The following is a 20,067-nucleotide window of genomic DNA, read 5'->3' as shown; positions in this document are numbered from 1 at the left end:
TCAATGCTAGGGAACTCACTACTCCAATTAGAAGAGCAGCAGCAGAGTTCCTTAAAATCAAGAGCATAATGAAATTGATACTAGTCCCTCCATCCTAAAATATAAAAGATTTTGAGTGGATTCTATAAGCTATGTCAGATTCATAGTATTAGAATATGTCACATTCACCCAAAATCATTTATATTTTAGAACAAATGGGGCATTAAGTATTAATTAACTAACGAACACCTTCCCATCCGATAGCAGTTAACTACCCCCAATTAAATTCTAAACATACTGCACAAGTGCGTTCCAGCAAGTTCGTTCGTTTGGGACTAGAATAGACTAATTACTTTCTTCATTTTAAATCTATAATTGAATTAATACTGTATATTAAAAAAATAAAATATTAAAATGTATCTGATGTAGTACTAAATTGCTACCCCTCCGATCCACAGGGGCGGATCCAGCATGGGGCGGTGGGTCTCGAGTTCCCACTACTGACGTGAAGACTATGAGAGCCCCAACGAAGATCCCACTAAAATTTTTTACCATACGTAGATGGAAGAGGAATTGTAACTCTATCTAATTTGTTCAGACCCCACTGCTATTTCGTTTTGGATCCGCCACTGCCGATCCGTCCCAAGAAAAAGACACATCCTACTAACTTGGATTGTTATATAAACTTAAGTAGATGTAACAGCAAGGCCCACGATCGAGCTAGCTAATTAAACTTGTGAGGTGTCAATATGAACGTATACTGATTCTTAAGAATAAGGAGGAGATGAGCCTGCCCATGAATGATCAGTTTTGTTTTCTTTCTCTAAATTAAGAAAACATTTTACAGGTTGGTGGAGTATATACAGATTGAATTCGGGAAAGCAAGCTACATAAGATTGAAATCCGGAAAGCAACATATATAGCTAGGATCTAGACACAAGTGAAATGGTCATACATATCTAAAATAAACAACAGATACTAAAAAATGATTGTTTATTTTTGTTGCAATATCTTGGGGGATAGATAATTAATGGCACGGGTAGTTTAAGGTATTCGGGTGGTTGCGCAAGGTGGGAACTGGATGGTTTGAGCTGTCACTGGCTATAGCTAGCTGGGTCCATGTTAGCTGGATTAATTCTCCCTCCAATATCAGGCTCTGATATTGTTTATGAGATTATATTATACATGTTTCTCCATCTCAGGTTTTTCAAAGAATTGACTAGCTATATATATATGCTCCACGTTAATTCTGTGTCTGTTGCAAACATGCATGACTGACCCTTTCAATAAACTGAACAAGCGAAAACACGCGGCTATGATCCCTGCAAAGTAAGCAAAAATCTTAATTTGCTTGTGTACAAGAGCTAGCACTGGTAGCTGCTGTCTGCAAGCTGCAGATGTCATCAAGTGTATGCAGGCAGCCGTTGGTGTTCACATATAAAACTGCATCTGCGTTTTTCACGTTTGTTTGTACTATGAACGAGTGGACCAAAATTAAAAGCTACTACCTCAGTTTCAAAATTGTCAGGTTGCGCATAAGATATACCATCTATCTTTAGATGTACGTTGTATATTGATACGGTATACTCGCGCATATATGGATAGTTTTCGTATACATTAAGGAAATCTATCACGTGATAGGGATAGTATCTACGGATAGAAGGAGTTCTACTCGGACAAGACTGGGTCTTTACCATATCGTGAGGAGTCCGATATCTCCGAGTCCTACTTGGAAAACAACTGACCCGCGGTATATAAGGGACCCCCTGACAGGATCTAAGGCATCGAATATCACCGCCAACACACCCACCATAGCCTACGGAGCCGGAGCGTGCAGGAGCCAAGTCGCCGGGAGATCTAGTCAGACCAACTCGACTATGGTCTCGTCGGTATCATCAAGTTCTGCTATTTCCTTTGTAATCTGTGGTTTCCATCATATAATCCCATACCAACTGGATTAGGGCTATTACCTATCAAGGGGCCTAAACCAGTATAATCCTTATCTTTTGTTTGCTTGATGTCGTACTACGTCGATCCTTGTACCAACAGACCCCAATACCCTTTATATCCGGTCTACGAGTATCCCCTGTCAATAAAAATGTAAGCATTTTTAGCTATGAATCTGGACACAGATAGTACTAGGAAGGATGCTGATGGATAGCAGCGCTGCGCTATTAGTAGCGGTAGCTAGTGGATTGGAGTAATAGCTGCGTATCCACTCCGTTTTAAAATATAAGACACATTTATTTTATTACGATAAAACTTTAATTAACAGTTTTTTCTATTACTATATCATTTATATGGTAAAAACATAATTATAAGTTGGTAATTTCTAAGTGCGAATAGAATAAAATTTTATGTTAAAAGAATATATAAGCAATTGTTGATTAAAATCGTATCCAAACAAAATATATAGATATATATTGTATTTTGAATTGAAGAGATGCATGACTATATGTATTGAATTGAAGTAGTAGGTGTACAATTTAAGAATGCAGACGAGACATTAATATGTTGATGGATGTCTGATAGATCTGCTCCATGTATTAATCCAGCTGCCATACATACAGATGCAGATTTAACCGTATATATGTACCCTACTACTATCACTAACTAATACGCTACTTCCATCCCTAAATATATAACGATGGTTAAACAGAGGGAGCAATTACTCCCTCCGTCGATACTAGCTTGATCGAAAATTGCTCAACAGGCTAGTGATACAAAACGTAGTTATAAGTTAACACTTTTAAATATGAAAGTAAATAATAATAACATCAATTTTGTTTTGTAAAAGTTATATTTTCTTCTCTCTACCTTAGAATTTTTATCATTTTTTTTACCTAAGAGGAGAAAATACGGTTTTTTATTTTAATTTTATATATGCTTGACATATGGATTTCACTGACACGTAGGTATCATCGTGGCAATGCCACGTCAGCATATGGAGCGGGTTTGAACCGGGCCGTTAGGACCTATATGACACACATGACAAGTTTATGTGATCTAAAAATATATTTCGGGAGTTCACGAAACTAGATGACATACCTGCACCAGTTTAGAAACCGTCCATATACTTCACTCTTAAATAATTCTTGATCAAATATGGCTATCGAACAAAATATAGCAAGTAACAAGAACTACAGATCGATTAGCATGCAGTACATTATTGGCGTAGTATGCATGCAGTGCAGGTGAGCCGTGAGCGTGCTACAATTCGTTTATAAGTGCTAGGGCATATTCACTTCGATGAAAAAAACCTTATCAATTTTTGGTATATTTTGGCAGGATTTCTTATATAGTTACCAAAATTTGGCAGCAAACTAAATGTAGCTACTTTTTAGCAACTTTACCAAAATTTAGTAAAGTTGAAAATGACATCAAAGTGAATAGGCCCCTAGTAGTACTCCATCCGTTCCATAATATAAGACACAACTACTTTTTTTAGATGTTCCATAATATAAGTCATGCATACAATTAATTAGGACATCTTCTCCATAAATTATTATTTTTTTAAATCCTCTACTCCAAAAAGATATCTAATTCTATTAGATGCATGCATTATATTTATTAGGGTGATTCAAACTAGGAGATGATAATAATTATTTCTTGGTTTTTAGGTTAAGAGTGATTGTGCCTTATATTTTGAAACGGAGGGAGTAATAAGCCGTTAACTAAACAAGCCAACCCATCAATCTAGTCAAATAGTAGATGGCTCGGGCATTACAAAACGGTGGCCCAATATGCGTACGGGCTGGTTAGGTGAGTCATGCCGTTGGTAGGGTTGGCCGGGCATGGTTGTTTGGTCATCTATAATCTACTTGTAGTGCTGAGTGTTGGTGAATTAATTTTGAAAAGAAATATATACTGTTTATTTATTTTGTTCTTAATTATAAATATTTGGGACATAAATTTTTTAACAAATATACCGTTGTCACTGAGTGAAAATGCGAGAACGAAACGATATCGCTAAACAAATACGCGAAAGTGACACGCGAGAAACCGGTGGTCGTGCCATGGGTCTCGCAAGGCGGGCGGAACCGAGCACAGTTTGGCATGGCCAGGAAGCGAGACCGGTGAGATGGCCTGACATTGCCTATGTGTAGTGGTTGATTGACGATTAATTAATTACTAATGATACTGATTAAATAAATAATACTGTATTAATTAATTTATTGCTAATGACAAGTTAATTCATTAATATCCACGAGCGAGACCGAGCGGTCTCGTGCACCCTCCACACGAAGTCATTGGTAACGTGCATTTCGCGCTTTCAATTTGAGACAACGGTATATTTCTGCAAATTCTTTCTAAACACATATATTTATGTAAAATCAATAAAAAAGATGTATATATATTTTTTTAAAAAAGAGTGTTGGTACCTTTAGGCGAAATAAAAGGGATGCCACATGCTTACTTTACTCTGTTTTAAATTAAATTTAAGTTGCTGCGGGTGTCTAAATTTATATCGAGGAGATATATATATATATGGTGAAATAGATTAATTATAGCTAAAACATTTTCTCGACCTTGTTGCTGAGCTCCACCCCTAGATGCCGCAAGTTTATGGTGATATGTCTATCTTATATTAACTTATTAGTGATTCATTTGAGAGAGAGAGTCAGAGCAGCAAATGCTTCACAATCCTGAATGGATAATTTGTTTGTATGTGTGTAGCTATACTAATTAGACCCTTTCACAGAGTTATAACTACGCTGAATTATTCCTTGAGAGAGTATTCTTCGATTTTTTTTTCTCAGACTTTTTAGCTGGATTATAGCGATGGGGCTTCTTGTCGACTGACGGAATACCTTGAACCAAGAGAATAGATTGACCAAATTGTAAGCGAAGTTAGCGTAGCTCAACTGTTTAGGTTTTTTATGGTGGAGCCAGCCCACCCAATCTTATATTTGACACAAGTGCTTATTTATGACTAATAATTCTTTTATGTTATGTAACGTACCATTGACAGCGAGACGCTCGTGGTGACTTGTTTGTATGTGTGTTTTTATAGAGGTGAGTATGGATAGAAAACAACCGTTTAGGTTGTTCCACGGAAAGGTGATAAAATAATCTGTTAATTTCAGGGGGGGGGGGGGGGGGGGGGGGGGCGTCTCCCTCGCTGTATTTTTCCTCCTCCCTTCATCGGTCTTCATATTACTGAGTGTAGTGTAACACAGAAAGAGAAAGTGGTGAAAAACACACGAGAGAGAGAAGGTTGGTTGGTACCTGGTAGGGAGAGAGAGAGAAAAGAGGAGGAAAATAAGCAGAAAGAGATGCCCCGGCGGAGGGCCCTGCCTCCTCACCGTCGCGCCACCGCCACCGCCATGCCTCCCGCCAACCTCTCCATCTCCGCCCCCTCCGCCGCCGCCGCACCACCGCCCCCGCTTCACCTCCGCCGCCGCCCGCTCATCGCCGCTGCCGCGCTCCTCTTCCTCCTTGTCATCGTCGTCCTCGCTGCTGCCCATCCCTACGGCTACGCTCCATGGCTAGCCAACGCCGCACCAGCAGCCCTCCTCCGCCGCCCGGTATCCACAACCTTCTACTCTTTTGACCTGCTCCGAGAATATCCACACGATCCATACGCCTTTACCCAGGTCTTGCTCTTCTTCTTCTTCTTCTTGATCTGATTCAACGACCCACCCCCTAATAGCTCTTCATTCCTGATGAATCTCTATTGTATTTCCTATTTATGCAGGGTCTCTTGTATGGAGGAAATGACACTTTTTTCGAGTCAACTGGCCTTTATCACAGGGTATTCCAATGGACTCCTCTGCCTTCCCTTTTGTTTACTCCAATGCAATGCAATGCTGCCTCTTTAATATTCAGCCTATATCCTCTAACAAAACCACCTGTCCGACTTTATGATTATTCCCCCAATTACACAAGACTGACCGCCACTAATTCGGATTGCTCAAGTCTACCGTATTGAGTCTACTATGTCCCTGACTCGCTTACCCCATATCTATTTGCCACCACCCGTATTTGTTTCATTATGTCACTCTTAGTTTGATTTGCTTGCTTGATTCCTTTAATTACTTCTCCAAACCACTAAATGCCTCTAATTTTGCTTCTCAACAGTCATCGGTCCGGAGGGTTGATCTTAAAACTGGAAAAGTATGTCCCTTATCTTGCTTTTCTTACTTAACTACCATTGCACTTAATCAGATGAATTCTCGCTTATCACTTACGATTTCTCAGGTTTTAGTTCAGCATGAAATGGATGGACGATTGTTTGGAGAAGGTCTCACGCTTCTCAATGACAAGTAGATATACCTCAGTTACAGTTGTTTTCTTCAAAATAGTGTTCTTTGTTGCTTCTATTATGTCCTGCTAACCTTCACTTCGTTTTGTGGAAACTTTTCCTTTGCAGATTGTTTCAAGTTGTTTGGATGAAGAAACAGGGGTTTATCTATGATCGACATAACTTTAGCAAAGTATGTTGCTGCTCTTGTTTCCTTGCTTATTGCAGCTATGCATGATTTAGATTTGTTTTAATTCCTGGATAATGATCCTAAACTCCCACTTATTTTGGATATCACTTTTCTACTCTACTTTCCTGGTGAATTGTGGATTTGCAATTATTGTCACCTTGTGTTTCCTATCAGTCATTTTAGTTTCCATTAAGATACTCAATGCATTTGTCTTTGCCACATACTCCAAACTTGATTATCTTGTCATGATTTAGCTGTCTTATAGGACTCTAGGCTCTCTGTTATGCACATGGTAATTGAATACAGACCACCAAATTGTTGCCATGCTTTCTAGTTATACGCATGATGTATTTGGTGGCATGTTAATGTACTTCATGCTTCGTTTGCAGCGTGAGAGTTTTACCCATAAAATGAGTGATGGGTGGGGGTTGGCTACTGATGGAAAAGTTCTTTTTGGCAGTGATGGTACTTCAAGGTTATACCAGCTTGATCCAAAGTCGATTCAAGGTAATTATTCCAGTGATTTTGTGATTCCCATTGGCTCATGTTGTTCGACTTGATTTCACTTCTAGACTCAGGCAACTTGCCTGGGACTAAAAACTGTTGTTTGAAACTTCCATTTTGATTATTTGACATTTCTTTTGGTGCAGTCATGAAGACAGTGACTGTGAAATATCAAGATAATGAAGTCCCCTATCTTAATGAACTGGAATATATAAACGGTGAAGTATGGGCAAATGTCTGGCAGGTTAGACAGCTGTGCCCCCTTTGCTGACAATTGCTTGTTAGTTGTTATAGCTTACACGTAAAATTTGTTTATAGTAATACATGATCAACCAATACAATGTGAATTCTCAGTATTCATTTCAAATCCATGGTATATAGACAGATTGCATAGCTAGAGTCTCCCATGAAGATGGCCTAGTGGTGGGCTGGATCTTTCTTCATGAGCTGAGGTAAGTCGTCAGCTGAAATAGTGATCACTCTGTATGGATAGTTGCCTGCATTTGACAATAACAAATAATTCTTATGTTCTTGCAATTCTGAAGGCAACACTTGTGGAATTCTGGCAATACGGTGAGCAATCTATGCCTTTCTCTTACCTTTTTTTTTATCCCTTCACTTTTTTATACTCTTCTTGATCATTGTTTGGTCCAGTGAGCTTCATGATGTTCAAAATCATATTGTAGCTTAGCAGGAAGACATAGCATTATGACATTAATGAATCTATTCCATGTTCCAGGAAATCGATGTTCTAAATGGTATAGCTTGGGATGAAGAAAATCAAAGATTATTTGGTGAGCTTTTAGCATTCTAATGCGCTGGTTTCATCCTAGTGAAGCCATCTAAGGTTCTTCTGATCATGGGGCAGTGGCTAACCCTTTTCAATGGCTTGCAGTGACCGGAAAATTGTGGCCAAAGATCTATGAAATTAAGCTACGGCCTGTAGATGGGCCACAAGATGGATCTGTAGAGAAGCTATGCCCCAAGGCAAGCTTTTATCGTTGAGGTGTAGTGGATCTCTCTAGGGTGAGAAGAGAAGAGAAGAGAAGAGAAGATATAGGATATCTTGTTTTTATATCAGTATGTTACAATGCACAGATGTATTGCATACACCTCTTAAGTGGAGGTAATTGATTGGCAGTTTTCGGAGACTTGTGTTGTATCTCGACAAAATTGAGTGTATTTACTGATCTGATGGTAGCTACTTGCTTCGTCTTCTTTTCTTTTCTTTTTTTTCTAGAGCGGCATATAGCTGTTAATCAATTCTTCTCCTGATGTACATTGTAGTAGAAGTAATTTATAAGGATGATTGTGCTTCGAACAACTCTAATCGCCAGTTCATCAGAACCAAATTATCTCATTGTTTAATTCTCTTTGGTCGTGGGTACTTCAGAAATTGGAAGAACTGAAAAGCCTGGAAACGATCTGGATGAAACAACAAAGGGAAAGGGAATAGAATGGAATTTATGCAAGATACCCCTTGAGTTGGTATATAGTCTGATACAAGTTATGGCATTTGATTTCCAAAATGGTTTGAAAACAAAAACATATGTTTAACATAGCAATGGACAACAAAGTTGAGGACGATTTATGCTAGCTACCTATACATTATATATATAGGGATCACGCTCTTTTCTTGGCTGCAAAACTGTAGTCGGTATGAACGCACAAGCATGGTACAGATAAAACTAGAAGAGCAACAAAAAATGGCTAAAACCCTGGTAAAACTGACAGGTCGGCAATTCCCTTTGGCAGACTCGCAACCTTCGTTAGCAGTGCAAGCCGATTGTTACGAACTTTCTCGTCTTCCTGTATCACCAACCACATAGCAAAGCATACACCATTACGAAAGTCTAAATCATTTAGTAATAAATGGCTAAGTAGATGCTTAGTACTCGAAAATTAAGCTCACCGCCATGACAAAAACATTTGTAAAGAAATCTTCTAGGGGTTGCAACAGTTCCAGAGAAGCGTCCGCAAAGGCTTTTATGTCAACACCTACAGGGTGGAATGTGGATACAAGTAAACAGAATATACAGCACGCCCGAAAGAATAGACGATGCAAAGCACATATATTTCACACGAGAGAAAAAAGGATCAACAGAAGAAACAGTGGATCTCGGATTATTTTTCACTTTGGATAAGATTGTGTACCAGGATGAATCTTATCCGCAACCTCCAAGTAGGCACTCCACAAAGCTCTTTCTTCGTCTTTCTCAAATACACTTGCCTCAACCTGCATATAAATTCACAGCGAGGAAAGATTAACATTGCGGCAAGGAATAATCAAACTCTGCTTGCAATAGGCTTGGTTACTGGTTAGTGGTACATACTACTGTCCAAAAGCTTAGTTCATAATTCAAAGCTGTAATCAGAATCTGAAAGATATATCATCATGGTACTTGTTTATTCTTGTACAAAGCAGCCGTTACCTCTAAAGCAGACCCAATTTCTTTTCCACGTATTATTCTCGTGGGCCTTGAGTACGCTTCGACAATTTTTGGGAAATCTTCAGTTCTTGAAAATGCTTCCATCTGCAAGGTCCACACATCAAGACCATTAAAAAAAAACAAATCATACTTCCATTCATTCAGCAAAGTACCAAGCAGATATAATTTAACACTGTACAACCATAGTATATCGTTCCTGATTATAGATACGTAATATTTGAAAACCATATCCAACATACAGAGGATTCAGAAGAATTGAAGAATCTTACTTCAATTGCTGTTTGTGACGCTAGATAAGGGCAGTTTGCACGCTCTATAAGCACTGAACGGACTATCTCGCAATTAATTCCTTCATCCACCTGATAAATTGACGAAAAACCATCAGTTACAGGAAATGGATTTCACTGACAATTGTTGACTTGTATTTGATAAAAAAAAAAAGGATCAGAAGTGAAAACAGAAGCAGAGATGGCAACAAAATCCATGCTCGGTACTATGCTGAATAAGCTACATGGATAAACATGAAGCAATGATAGTATGCATATTTATCTTCGGAATTTCTTGTGTACGAGGGAGAAAACGTCACTAAAACCAGTCTGTACGGGAAAAGATACTTGCTCTTCCAGTGTAGGTAAGCTTCTACTCTAATCCTTGGTAGATTCCAAAAGGATGGAGTCTTGGGGAATAAAAGCATTATATGTAACTCAGACTATTATTACTGTTCAAGGAAATACGTACCAAAAGTTGCTCCAATCTCCGCGTGACAAATTGTACTACCTGAGAAATTAATTAGAGTTGACACAAACCATATAATCAACAAAGATTAACATCAGGATTATTTGATATTTGTGCTCACCTCATCTATAACACCACTATCTATTGTTATTGGCTGCTCCTCTGCCGCTAAGGTCAAGGCCTTCGTGAGGTCAAAGTTCTTCTTGTTCTCAACCAATATTTGAACCTAGATGAAAAATATTATAAGAATATTTCATAATATGATGGTGTTTGTAGATTCTCAACTTCACTTACCAATCCATAGGAAATTCTCCTTAGCCCAAATGGATCATTTGTAGAACTTGGTTGGCATCCAGCTCCAAACAGACCCACTAGACTATCCAATCTGAATTACAAATAAGAAAAATATTAAAGCATCTACAATTTGTGTGGTTCACATGGAAAAAACAAAAGCAATCATAAATCTGGGAAGCTCTCAGTTTCCACAATGTGTTTGCATTGCAATACCATTTTGTTTGTTTTATCCTGGCATTGCTGGTAAATAAAGCTGGTAAGAAGTTGTACTTTCAACTATGTGAACTAACTAAATAGCTGCATAGTCCCTACTGTTCTGCCCACCCACTGTAATCCCCAGTCCAAGAGAACAGAAATCGGAGCAGCTCTCCTCTATACCAACTGTACAGAAATAATACAGTGGCACAGAATCCTAAAAAGGGACATGCTACAACGATGGCTCTTTGAATTCCCAGCCTGTATTTTAAGGCGCAGACTATTATAAATTGAACATGAAAGCTACGTATGCAAGAAATACCTGTCAGTGACTGCAAGGACTATGCCAGGATCTGTTTTTGGGAACACATCACCAGAGAACCTTGGAAGTGTTATCTCAAATAGGGCTTCTGCAATCTGACATGAAAACTACTCAACCAAATGTGCACAAATGGCCACAACTTTCACACTGAAGTTTAACAACAAAATTTTCACCACAAAACAAAGTCAGAAACCTGTTCTGAAAGGCCATCTCTCAAAGCATAATGCCGTGCCATAATTCCAGCAAGTGAAGTAAATTCAGTAACAATATTAGTGGCAAGATCTGACATAGCCAATGCAGCTGCATCTTTGATTGCTGGGATCGTTTTCTCATTAATTCCGAGAAGGAGGGCCACTTCTGCAACAGTGTTCTCAACACGTTTCATTTTGTCAAGCATGGTACCAAGTCTTTCCTGTTCAACATGATGCAGATGTTATGTACGTAAACATATACAAGAAACTAAGAGAATTTTGGTACACCGTACTTACATGAAAGAGAATGCTGCTGAGCTGATCTCGGAATTCAGAAAGTTTCTTCTGCGTATCCATCTTATAAAAGAATTTAGCATCCTCATACCGTGCCCTGTATTTATATACCAATTCAGAATCTACGGTTCCTCGCAAAAAAAAAAAATCTACAGTTGACTACAGCTCTCTTGCGGAATAAAAAAAAAGGCAGAGGGAAGAAAAGACGATGCAAACATAATGCTGGTAATCAAACTATGGCTACTTCTATCCATTATCTAGAATTATGTCTTCCAGTCAAAGCTCCAGCTATAAATTTTACACAGTAGCATTGCTAAAACATTCATAACCTGAGTACAGCTTCATTCCCTTTGCGGACTACTTCTTCCTTAATGGCACCATTGGCAACCTAACAGCAAACACTAAATTAAAAAGGAACAAGAAGACGAAGAAGACAAATACACAACGGGAAAAATCATCTCACAGTTATGAAACATGGTAGCAGATTGCCCGTGGTCTTGGAGGTTACAGGGAAATATTTCTGGTGTTTCTGCATAACCTGCATATGTGGGTCTGATAAGAAACATACATAATATGAGATGTTCTCTCAGTTAATAAATTTAACTTCCAACAAATGAACTATGTTAATGGACTTGTCATTTTGGTGTCTGAATCAAAAAAATTAACAGAATTTAGTATGGCTTCTACACATCACCAATCAAAAGCTGTGCATATACCGTTATTAATACATCCTTTGGAAGTTCTAAGAAGGAAACATCGTATCGACCAATAATGGGCATCGGCGCCTCCACAAGATTGATGACCTGCATCGTATGGTTTAAAATATATCTTGAAATAAGTTGAATTTCATCAAGAAAAACGTATGTACAAGAAAAGTTAACTGAGGAGCAGAAGAGCATCAACCTCCTGCACCAAGCTATCAGGTGCAATGATATCACCGCCAACACCCTCAGCCAATATACTAGAGTCATGCAAGATTCGTTGTTTGCGCTCCTGCAGTGGGGTATCATATACATCATAAGGTACAGTAGAACCTGGAATACTGAGCAACTAAAAACCATTAATGGACTCATGCAGCATTTTCCCTGTTTCATGCAGGCTATAAGAGTTGGCACCAATATTCTTGTGTGGAATAAATAGTACATGAAATTGGAGCTTACAGCTACGAAGCCTATGAAAAGTCAAAACATGAGATAGCACATGAAAAGATTATGTGTGCCCGTCTCACCTGCATATCAATCAGGATCCCAGCTTTCTCCAGGGTGTGTAAATATAATTCTGCAGCTTCCACCTGAATTTGGAGAATGTTCAGACTATTCCCTAGATAGACAAGGATATAAGAATAGATAGAAACAAATATGTCCTAGCATCTTCCTACTGGATGTTTGAGTTAATCTGGATCAAAGGCCTTTCCGAACTGCTTGATGCAAAATACTTTCAATTTTTCAATTTATGCAGCAATACTCTTAGATAAGAAAATCAGAACGAAGAAATTGAAGATTTTTTTATATAGTGGATATCAATCTGGCCCGAAGAACATGAAGATAATGAAAACAATAATGCAAGAAAGTCCATTTTGTTGTGGTTGCGCAGAACCAGCTAGCTACCACAACACATTTGGTACCTTAAAGTTAGCCAAGGAGGAGTTACGAAGGCCACACGACTGATTCCCACTGTGCCATTGCAACTCATGTTAATAATTATAACTGTGAGAAAAAATATTTCTCAAGGAAATGACTATAAATAAGTGGACATGTTAAGCTAAAAAAAATCGTTATAGCAAGTAATGTTTTCATTTCTACAGAATATTGTACACATTATGGCAATGGATAGTATCACTGTAGTTGTGATAAGTCAATTATTCTAGTTTCCCAATATCTTAAAAGAGAAGCCCAGAAATTGGCTCGAGTGCAATCTAGAATTTTTCTTCCTCCGGGAAGTTTTGCGTATCATTATGTAAACAGAAACTGAAGTGCATTACCTATTATGTAGTAAAATATTACCTTGATATGCCAGCAAAGCAAAATGGCACAATGAGATCCCCATGAAGGGCAAAGATCCAGCGTATTGGCCGGCTAAACACAATCTGCAAGTGATTCACCCTCAGTTGGAATAAAACAGACATCTCCAGTGATAAAATGATGCTAAAAACAGCAAACAGATGATCGGATTTTGCTTCTATTTGCAGAAATAGAGACACTAACACATAATCAAGTAATCAACCGGTTTAACTGTCTGCTATGGCATTAGAGCATTTATAGATGGCTATGATCCCTCAAAGCACAATAATGATAACATGGAGTTCAAGCAGCTGCAAAGTAAACATTTGAATTACCATCTGTAAAGAAGATGAGTTAAATAACACTTACATTGGAGTTCCAGCGCATAGACTTGGGAAATGAAATACCAGATATAATAGTCGGTAGATCTTCAGTTAGTACCTGCAATTCACATGCTACAACTATTGAACAAGTCTAGAAAAAATGAAAGTGAGGCCTAAATAACATAAGAAACTTGCACAATTTTAGCAGTAAAGAAACTACGAATATATAACTATGCAGTTATGCAGAATGCATTTAGTTGATACTTGCTAGGTACTGGATGTGTTGGGGTGTTGAGTGCAAGATCTATCTAAATGGTGCCTAATCATCACCTATCAGTATCCAATTAGAAGATATCGTCCTTTCAAGCATTAGAAGCATGCCTATTATGAGTTGTGGAGCTTGAATTGAATAGTATGTTATGGAGTAAGTATGCTTAATCTTGATGACTGTCCATCTGGCTCAAAGAGCTAGTACTAAACATAATGCGACTGGGTTGATTTGTCGAGCAAAAAGTCTATCCCTGAACCCCAGTAACTTAAAAGGGGCACCTTTTGTATTTTGAAAATGCACTTCATGAAGTCATCAAGCAATAGCAAAGGTCCTGCTTCCAGCAATTGTCTGATGCAATGGCTTTCAAGAGTACATAAAGGAAAGGAAAAAAAACCTCATCAGCAAAACGTGCAGACTCTTTGACCCGAGCGTAGATATATTCTGTTTTACCTGAAAATGTGTATTCACAATTTAGACCTCTTTATGAAACAATAAGAACATATGTTAGACATCTAGTAAATGATAAATTGGCTGTAACAGGCTAACAACTAACATGATTTCATTTGGCCTATGTTCTGTAGTGGTGGTTCGGATTAATATAACCAAAATAAAACCCAGTATTTAGCTGTCAGTTGGTTTATGCAGCATAAGCAATTGAGAATTGAATCTTATTGACAGCATAAATAATTAAAAAAAAAGAAAGAACTCGACTGACGGGGGAAAGACCACCCCCACGGCATTGCGCTAAGAAGAAACCTCAGCAAAAGCCGGTCAAGAAATGCCACAAACCCTGGCCCCTTGACACGCAGACCTGCCCCCCATCGTTCGGGCCTTAACCCGTGCTTTGAGGCCCCTAACCCGTACACGAGGGCCCGCCCACCATAGGTCGTTTCTTAACACATGTTTTTAATCATGCCAGTATCGATTGAACATACCGCCTACATATATAGGCCATCACCCATGCATATGAGTATATCTTCCATATCTAGCTAATTAAATCAAATACCAGAATAAGATATGCAAGAGAGGCCAGTGCAGCATATGCACATGTGACAGGAACAAGCTGCACACGACTGGTGCAGCAAGCAAAGGAGATTGACCCAAGGAAGGCCAATCTACATGGGACTGTAGAACAATGGGAGACCTTCATATCATTAATTATAAGGGTGGATTCGTTTCTACATGGGACTCCACATAATGATTCGAACAACAAATTGTAACAAGAAATGGAGATGGTATCAGATCACCATTGAGTAACCAACACGCACTGTAGCAGTGATGACAAAACACATTGAGATGGAAGTGGGCAATACAAATTCTAGGGAACCATGTCGCGTACCATCAGTTCTTCTATATAGACTATCTATTGGGACATTATTCTTTCGACAAAATCCTTCAGCAGCCTGAATAAGAGTAGAAAATTATTCCACAAAAAAATATCAAGAGCCTGTCATGAGAATAGAAGGAAGAAAATCAAAGAAACAAAAGCCGTTCAACAGCATTAATAAGAACGGAGAAAAATAATAAACAGTGTGCAGTTTTTGTAATTTAATGGAATAGATGTTACTTTCAGCATGACTTTCTGCATACTTGAAGTACCTTACCATTTTCTTCATAAGTGATATGGAAAGCCCTAAAAATAAGCAATAGCAGAAGAGCAGAGGAAAGTCCAGCTCCTTTTTGGATAGCTAACCTTAGTGGGTCTTCCTTCTTGGTCAAATGCCTTTGCAACAGGTGGACCACGTAGTTCAATCTCTTCCTCCATTTGCTTCATATTAAGATTTTCAACAACAACCTACAAATCAAAGAAGGTCTTCTTATAGATTCAGACCAGAGTAAAGCATGTTAAAAGAATTGTCAGTTACCAAGCATAAAAGACGCATTACCAAGATATATCTTCAATTAAATATGGTGCATCATTATGTGATTTCTTTTTTGTATTTTCAGACAGTTTTATCTACCATTCCTACTAACAAACCTATAGGGAACCTACTGATTAATATTAGATATCTCTCCATCATGTGTTTTGCACTTGGTAGACTATTATTACAGTTTGTTGTTCTGCACCAGGCCTCCGGAATGTTAGGACTGGCCAGCTTTTCCAAACACACACCTAGACACAAGAGATGCATAACTGGCAAGAATATATGAGGAAGCTTGCGATAGTATAGAAACAAATGTGAGACTTCGCTAGGAAAAATAAAACTCATGTGAGACAACAAAGGTTAAACTGATACCGCTAATCTCCTTGGTGTCCCATAAGAGCGTACTTTCCCATGGCTCAGTCTTCGTTTCTCCAATATTTGAATTAAAGATTTCTCCAGCTGGAGGATGTCAAAGATTCAAAGGTGAAAAAACCAAAAGTCATTCCACCTAGAATTGAAGTATAAATTCCATAAAAAAACAAATATGACCAAAAGGTGACATCATTTTGCCAATGCTAGGTTCAAAATTCTTCTCATCTTATAAGGGTGAAGGAGGAAGTTTGGTTTACCTGTTTGGTTGCTTCTATCACATCATGAGGTGGCAACTCTTCTGTTCCTATTTCAAGAACAAATGCTCGTGGCTGTCCGACAACTCCCTAAACAAAAAGCACCAAAGATAAGTAAAAATGGGTGTGCTTTTGCAGAAGTTATGACATAAGCCATCCACACCCATTGGATTCAAATATTAAAATAACACAAGTAATAGTACATGGTCATGTAAATGAAATACCTTTCTACTAGGCTTTTCAGAGACATGAGGATAGATAAGATTAGACTCTTGATAAGTGCCCAAAGGATAACCGAGGTTCTCTCTTGTTTTCACCCAAAGCTGAGCACACTGGCGAGTAAGACTGCTCAAGAGCATCGGCAGTATGAGAATTACATCTTAACTTTATGCAGAAGCTAGAAACAAGAACAACTGAAAAAAGTAAAGCTAATAACTGGTAAATAAATAAATCAAGTCAACAAAACCAGGATTCCATGATGAGAAAAGGCATAGGGAAAAAAATCAAGGTATGTAGGTCCACACCTCCGCATGCGACCAAAATATCTTGCACGCTCGGTTACACCAACAAAGCCTCTAGAATCTAAAATATTAAAAGCATGAGAGGCCTTCAGAACATGATCGTACCTAATCCATTGCAAATCGAAGGTCAGCTTGTCAATTCTTAACAAATAAAACATGAAAGCCAAGAAATGAGTGCATCAATCAAACATACGCAGGAATAGGAAGCGAAAGTGATAATAAAGAGCGAGCCTCTTCTTCAAAATCATCAAAATGCTTTTGAATGTTATCAACATTCGCATGCTCCAAATAATATGCACTCATCTCTTTCCTGAATCAACAAACCAGATATATAGTATTGAGCCTAAGCATATAATTATTTATAATCAATAAAGACAACAGAAATATATCACGAAATTGTTCTACTTAATGTAGTAAAAAGAGGATGGGAAAGAAATGGCACATTGCAGGCAAGATGCTAAAGAAGAAGAAAAGGTACACAAAGCTCCTAGAACTTTCAAGAAGATACATACTCGTTCTCAAGGAATAGTTCTCCATATGTAATTCCTTTAGTGTATTGTATATTCTTGAAATGATCTACACCCTGTCAAAACATCTAAATCAAAGTAAGGTCAGCTCTTTCAAAGGGTATATGATCCAGTAGGGTAGAAAATATTCGCAAAAGAAAGTCCACTAAGATTTATACGAGACTCTGAACATAAAGGGTGCAATATACACAATCAACAAAATCAATAGGTGGTTTGTTAATCGTTTGCTCATCTTCTAACTCATAAAAAACTACTAAGGTAGATAGCAACACTACTAGGCTCACCTGAAGAGACATGAGGATGCGTTCAAGTCCATATGTTATCTCAACAGAAACAGGCAGCAATGGAAGGCTTCCTGACTACAGTAATTAGCATTAAGAAAAACTGTCTTAAAATTTTCCAAGGATTAGAAGGGAATAATACACACATCAAGTGTCAAAAAATACTGTGATGCCAAAGCAGTCAACATAATGCACTAAAAATATGTGAATTGTTTTAGCTAACGCCTGTACCTGCTGAAAATATGTGAACTGTGTTATTTCCATGCCATCCATCCAAACCTCCCAGCCTAATCCCCACGCACCAAGAACCTGTCCATCAATGGGAAGAAACATGAACAAGGTAATGAATTAGAGATATTCAGTTGCAATGATGATGACTTAACCAGATAGACTTTTTTAAAGGAAAGATCATTATATTGAAATAACGATCCGGCTTTTTGTAACCAGATACACTTTGGTTCAATGATTGCATTGGTTGATATTTTAAGAAGGAAAGAGTAAAAGAGGAGGAACTTCACTGGACTCTCCCAGTTGTCTTCAACAAAACGGATGTCATGTTCACGGACATTGATACCTGTGATGCAAACATTTATATACAGCATTTTGTATTCACAACAATGTATTAGGAAAGGAAATAAATAAATGAGAAGGTAGAAACAGAAGAATATCGGCGTGCATTTTATGATGAAAAAAAAAAAGAAAGCAGTAGTGAAATACCTAGTGCTGAAAGGCTGTGCAGAAAGAGGTCTTGTGAATTTCCAGGGTCAGGCTTCAAAATTACCTATCGGAAAAGAAAGATTAAATAACGGAGGAAGGCAGCAGCAATGAGCTAAATATATAGGATGGATATGGTATGGTAGAAACATTTACCTGAAATTGAGTATGACGCTGAAGCCTATTAGGATTGTCCCCATAGCGGCTGTCGTCGGGTCTTATACTTGGCTCCACATAACTAGAAGAATAATACAGTGAGAAATGGAGGAGTAGTCCAGAATACAAGGAAGGGAAGTCTTCTACTTACGCAACGTTCCATGGCTCGGGGCCTAAAACCCTGAGGAATGTCAAGGGATTCATGGTCCCTGCTCCAACCTCTGTATTGCTGCACTGCATGACGGCACACCCCACTGAGGCCCAGTAGTCCTGGAGGCGCTGGATGGCCTGCTGGAAGGTGAGCACGGAGGAGGAGGAAGGCCCCTTGGTGGCGGCGGAGGCGGAGACAGAGACTGGGGAGGGAGCATCACCGTCGGCAGACGCCACGGCGGATAGCAGGCGGCGTCGTCGGCGTGTGCGAGAAGGGGGGGAGGTTGGGTGGTGGGAGGCGGCGGCAGGAGAGAGTGAGGAGGAGAGGGGGAGGAGGAGGAGGGGAGGGGGAGCCAAACCCGCCATGGCTACGACTACACTGGACCTGGACCTGGACGGACTCCAATCCACGACAGGATAAGCGGGAAGATGATGATGATGATTATATTCATTCATTTATTTATTTTAAAGCTTTTCTTATTGGACTATCTTAGTATTTTGCTCCAAGGTTTTAATAACAAAATTCTATTTTGCCCCAAGGTTTCAATAGAGAATGAAAAACGCTAGTATCTTTTATGTATTTTAAGTTTTTATATTGCCCTAATAATTTGAGTTTTCCCCTTTCTAAAAAAACATGGAATACATGCCTTGAAAATGGTGCCGAAAACATTTTTTTTGTCTTCCCATTTGAAAACACGGATTTATCTACTCGATTGTATAGGGATAAATTAAGTACTACTACTTTAAAAAATAAACTTAACAAATACTCTATCCGTTTCACGTTGTTAGACATCTCCATTGTTCATTTAGATTCACTAACATCCATATGAATTTATAGGCACATGGTCCACGAAACATATATGTAGATCAATGTGAAATGGGTTAGTCTAAACATTGTGGTAGAAAAAAAAAGGTGTTTTGAGAGAACGAACGTATTTTCAAAGGCGTAGAGCAAGTGGAAAGTATTCCACGTAATAATCTGACCAAGTCGCCGAAAAGAACAGTTGCACTACAGTCTAATTCACCGCGTTGCAGTGATTAAAATTTCAGAACAATCATAAGTGTATTAATTGTGTGAATTTGCACAAACATATACAGAAGTTGAAATACCAAAATAATCAAAGACGTCAATAAACAATAATCGGTTGGAACTGTTCATCGTGTACTAGTAATATTTTTTTGACTGAATGTACTAGTAATATAACTTGCCTATATGAATGTAGGATGAACCTGAC

The 20,067-nt window shown here is 38.5% G+C and overlaps 2 protein-coding genes across 2 annotated transcripts; one reads left to right on the top strand and one right to left on the bottom strand.

Annotated features, from left to right (window-relative positions):
• Positions 1-5,166: 5,166 nt before the first annotated feature.
• On the top strand, positions 5,167-8,068 carry LOC127776472 (glutaminyl-peptide cyclotransferase). Its single transcript, XM_052302853.1, has 11 exons — positions 5,167-5,576; positions 5,678-5,734; positions 6,061-6,096; positions 6,181-6,245; positions 6,353-6,416; positions 6,803-6,920; positions 7,064-7,161; positions 7,299-7,369; positions 7,463-7,490; positions 7,657-7,711; positions 7,813-8,068. The coding sequence occupies exons 1-11, from the start codon at positions 5,256-5,258 to the stop codon at positions 7,920-7,922; spliced, it is 1,023 nt and encodes a 340-aa protein (XP_052158813.1). The 5' UTR covers positions 5,167-5,255; the 3' UTR covers positions 7,923-8,068.
• A 302-nt stretch (positions 8,069-8,370) lies between these two features.
• Positions 8,371-19,235, bottom strand: LOC127776471 (glycine--tRNA ligase, chloroplastic/mitochondrial 2). The gene is made up of 34 exons (XM_052302851.1): positions 18,834-19,235; positions 18,683-18,764; positions 18,530-18,593; positions 18,331-18,386; positions 18,044-18,121; positions 17,816-17,890; positions 17,517-17,587; positions 17,198-17,314; positions 17,008-17,109; positions 16,708-16,828; positions 16,487-16,573; positions 16,230-16,316; positions 15,686-15,787; positions 15,332-15,395; positions 14,387-14,442; positions 13,768-13,839; positions 13,402-13,484; positions 13,023-13,071; positions 12,627-12,689; positions 12,302-12,391; positions 12,115-12,201; positions 11,862-11,936; positions 11,728-11,786; positions 11,402-11,495; positions 11,107-11,325; positions 10,914-11,008; positions 10,397-10,487; positions 10,224-10,328; positions 10,106-10,144; positions 9,637-9,726; positions 9,350-9,451; positions 9,072-9,153; positions 8,830-8,915; positions 8,371-8,726 (listed from the first exon to the last, which is right to left on the bottom strand). The coding sequence occupies exons 1-34, from the start codon at positions 19,196-19,198 to the stop codon at positions 8,628-8,630; spliced, it is 3,207 nt and encodes a 1,068-aa protein (XP_052158811.1). The 5' UTR covers positions 19,199-19,235; the 3' UTR covers positions 8,371-8,627.
• Positions 19,236-20,067: the final 832 nt, after the last annotated feature.

Source organism: Oryza glaberrima, chromosome 6 (assembly GCF_000147395.1).
Source record: "Oryza glaberrima chromosome 6, OglaRS2, whole genome shotgun sequence".
NCBI lineage: Eukaryota > Viridiplantae > Streptophyta > Magnoliopsida > Poales > Poaceae > Oryza > Oryza glaberrima.
The sequence above is the reverse complement of the archived record's forward strand: the minus strand, read 5'-3'. Positions and strand labels throughout refer to the sequence as shown.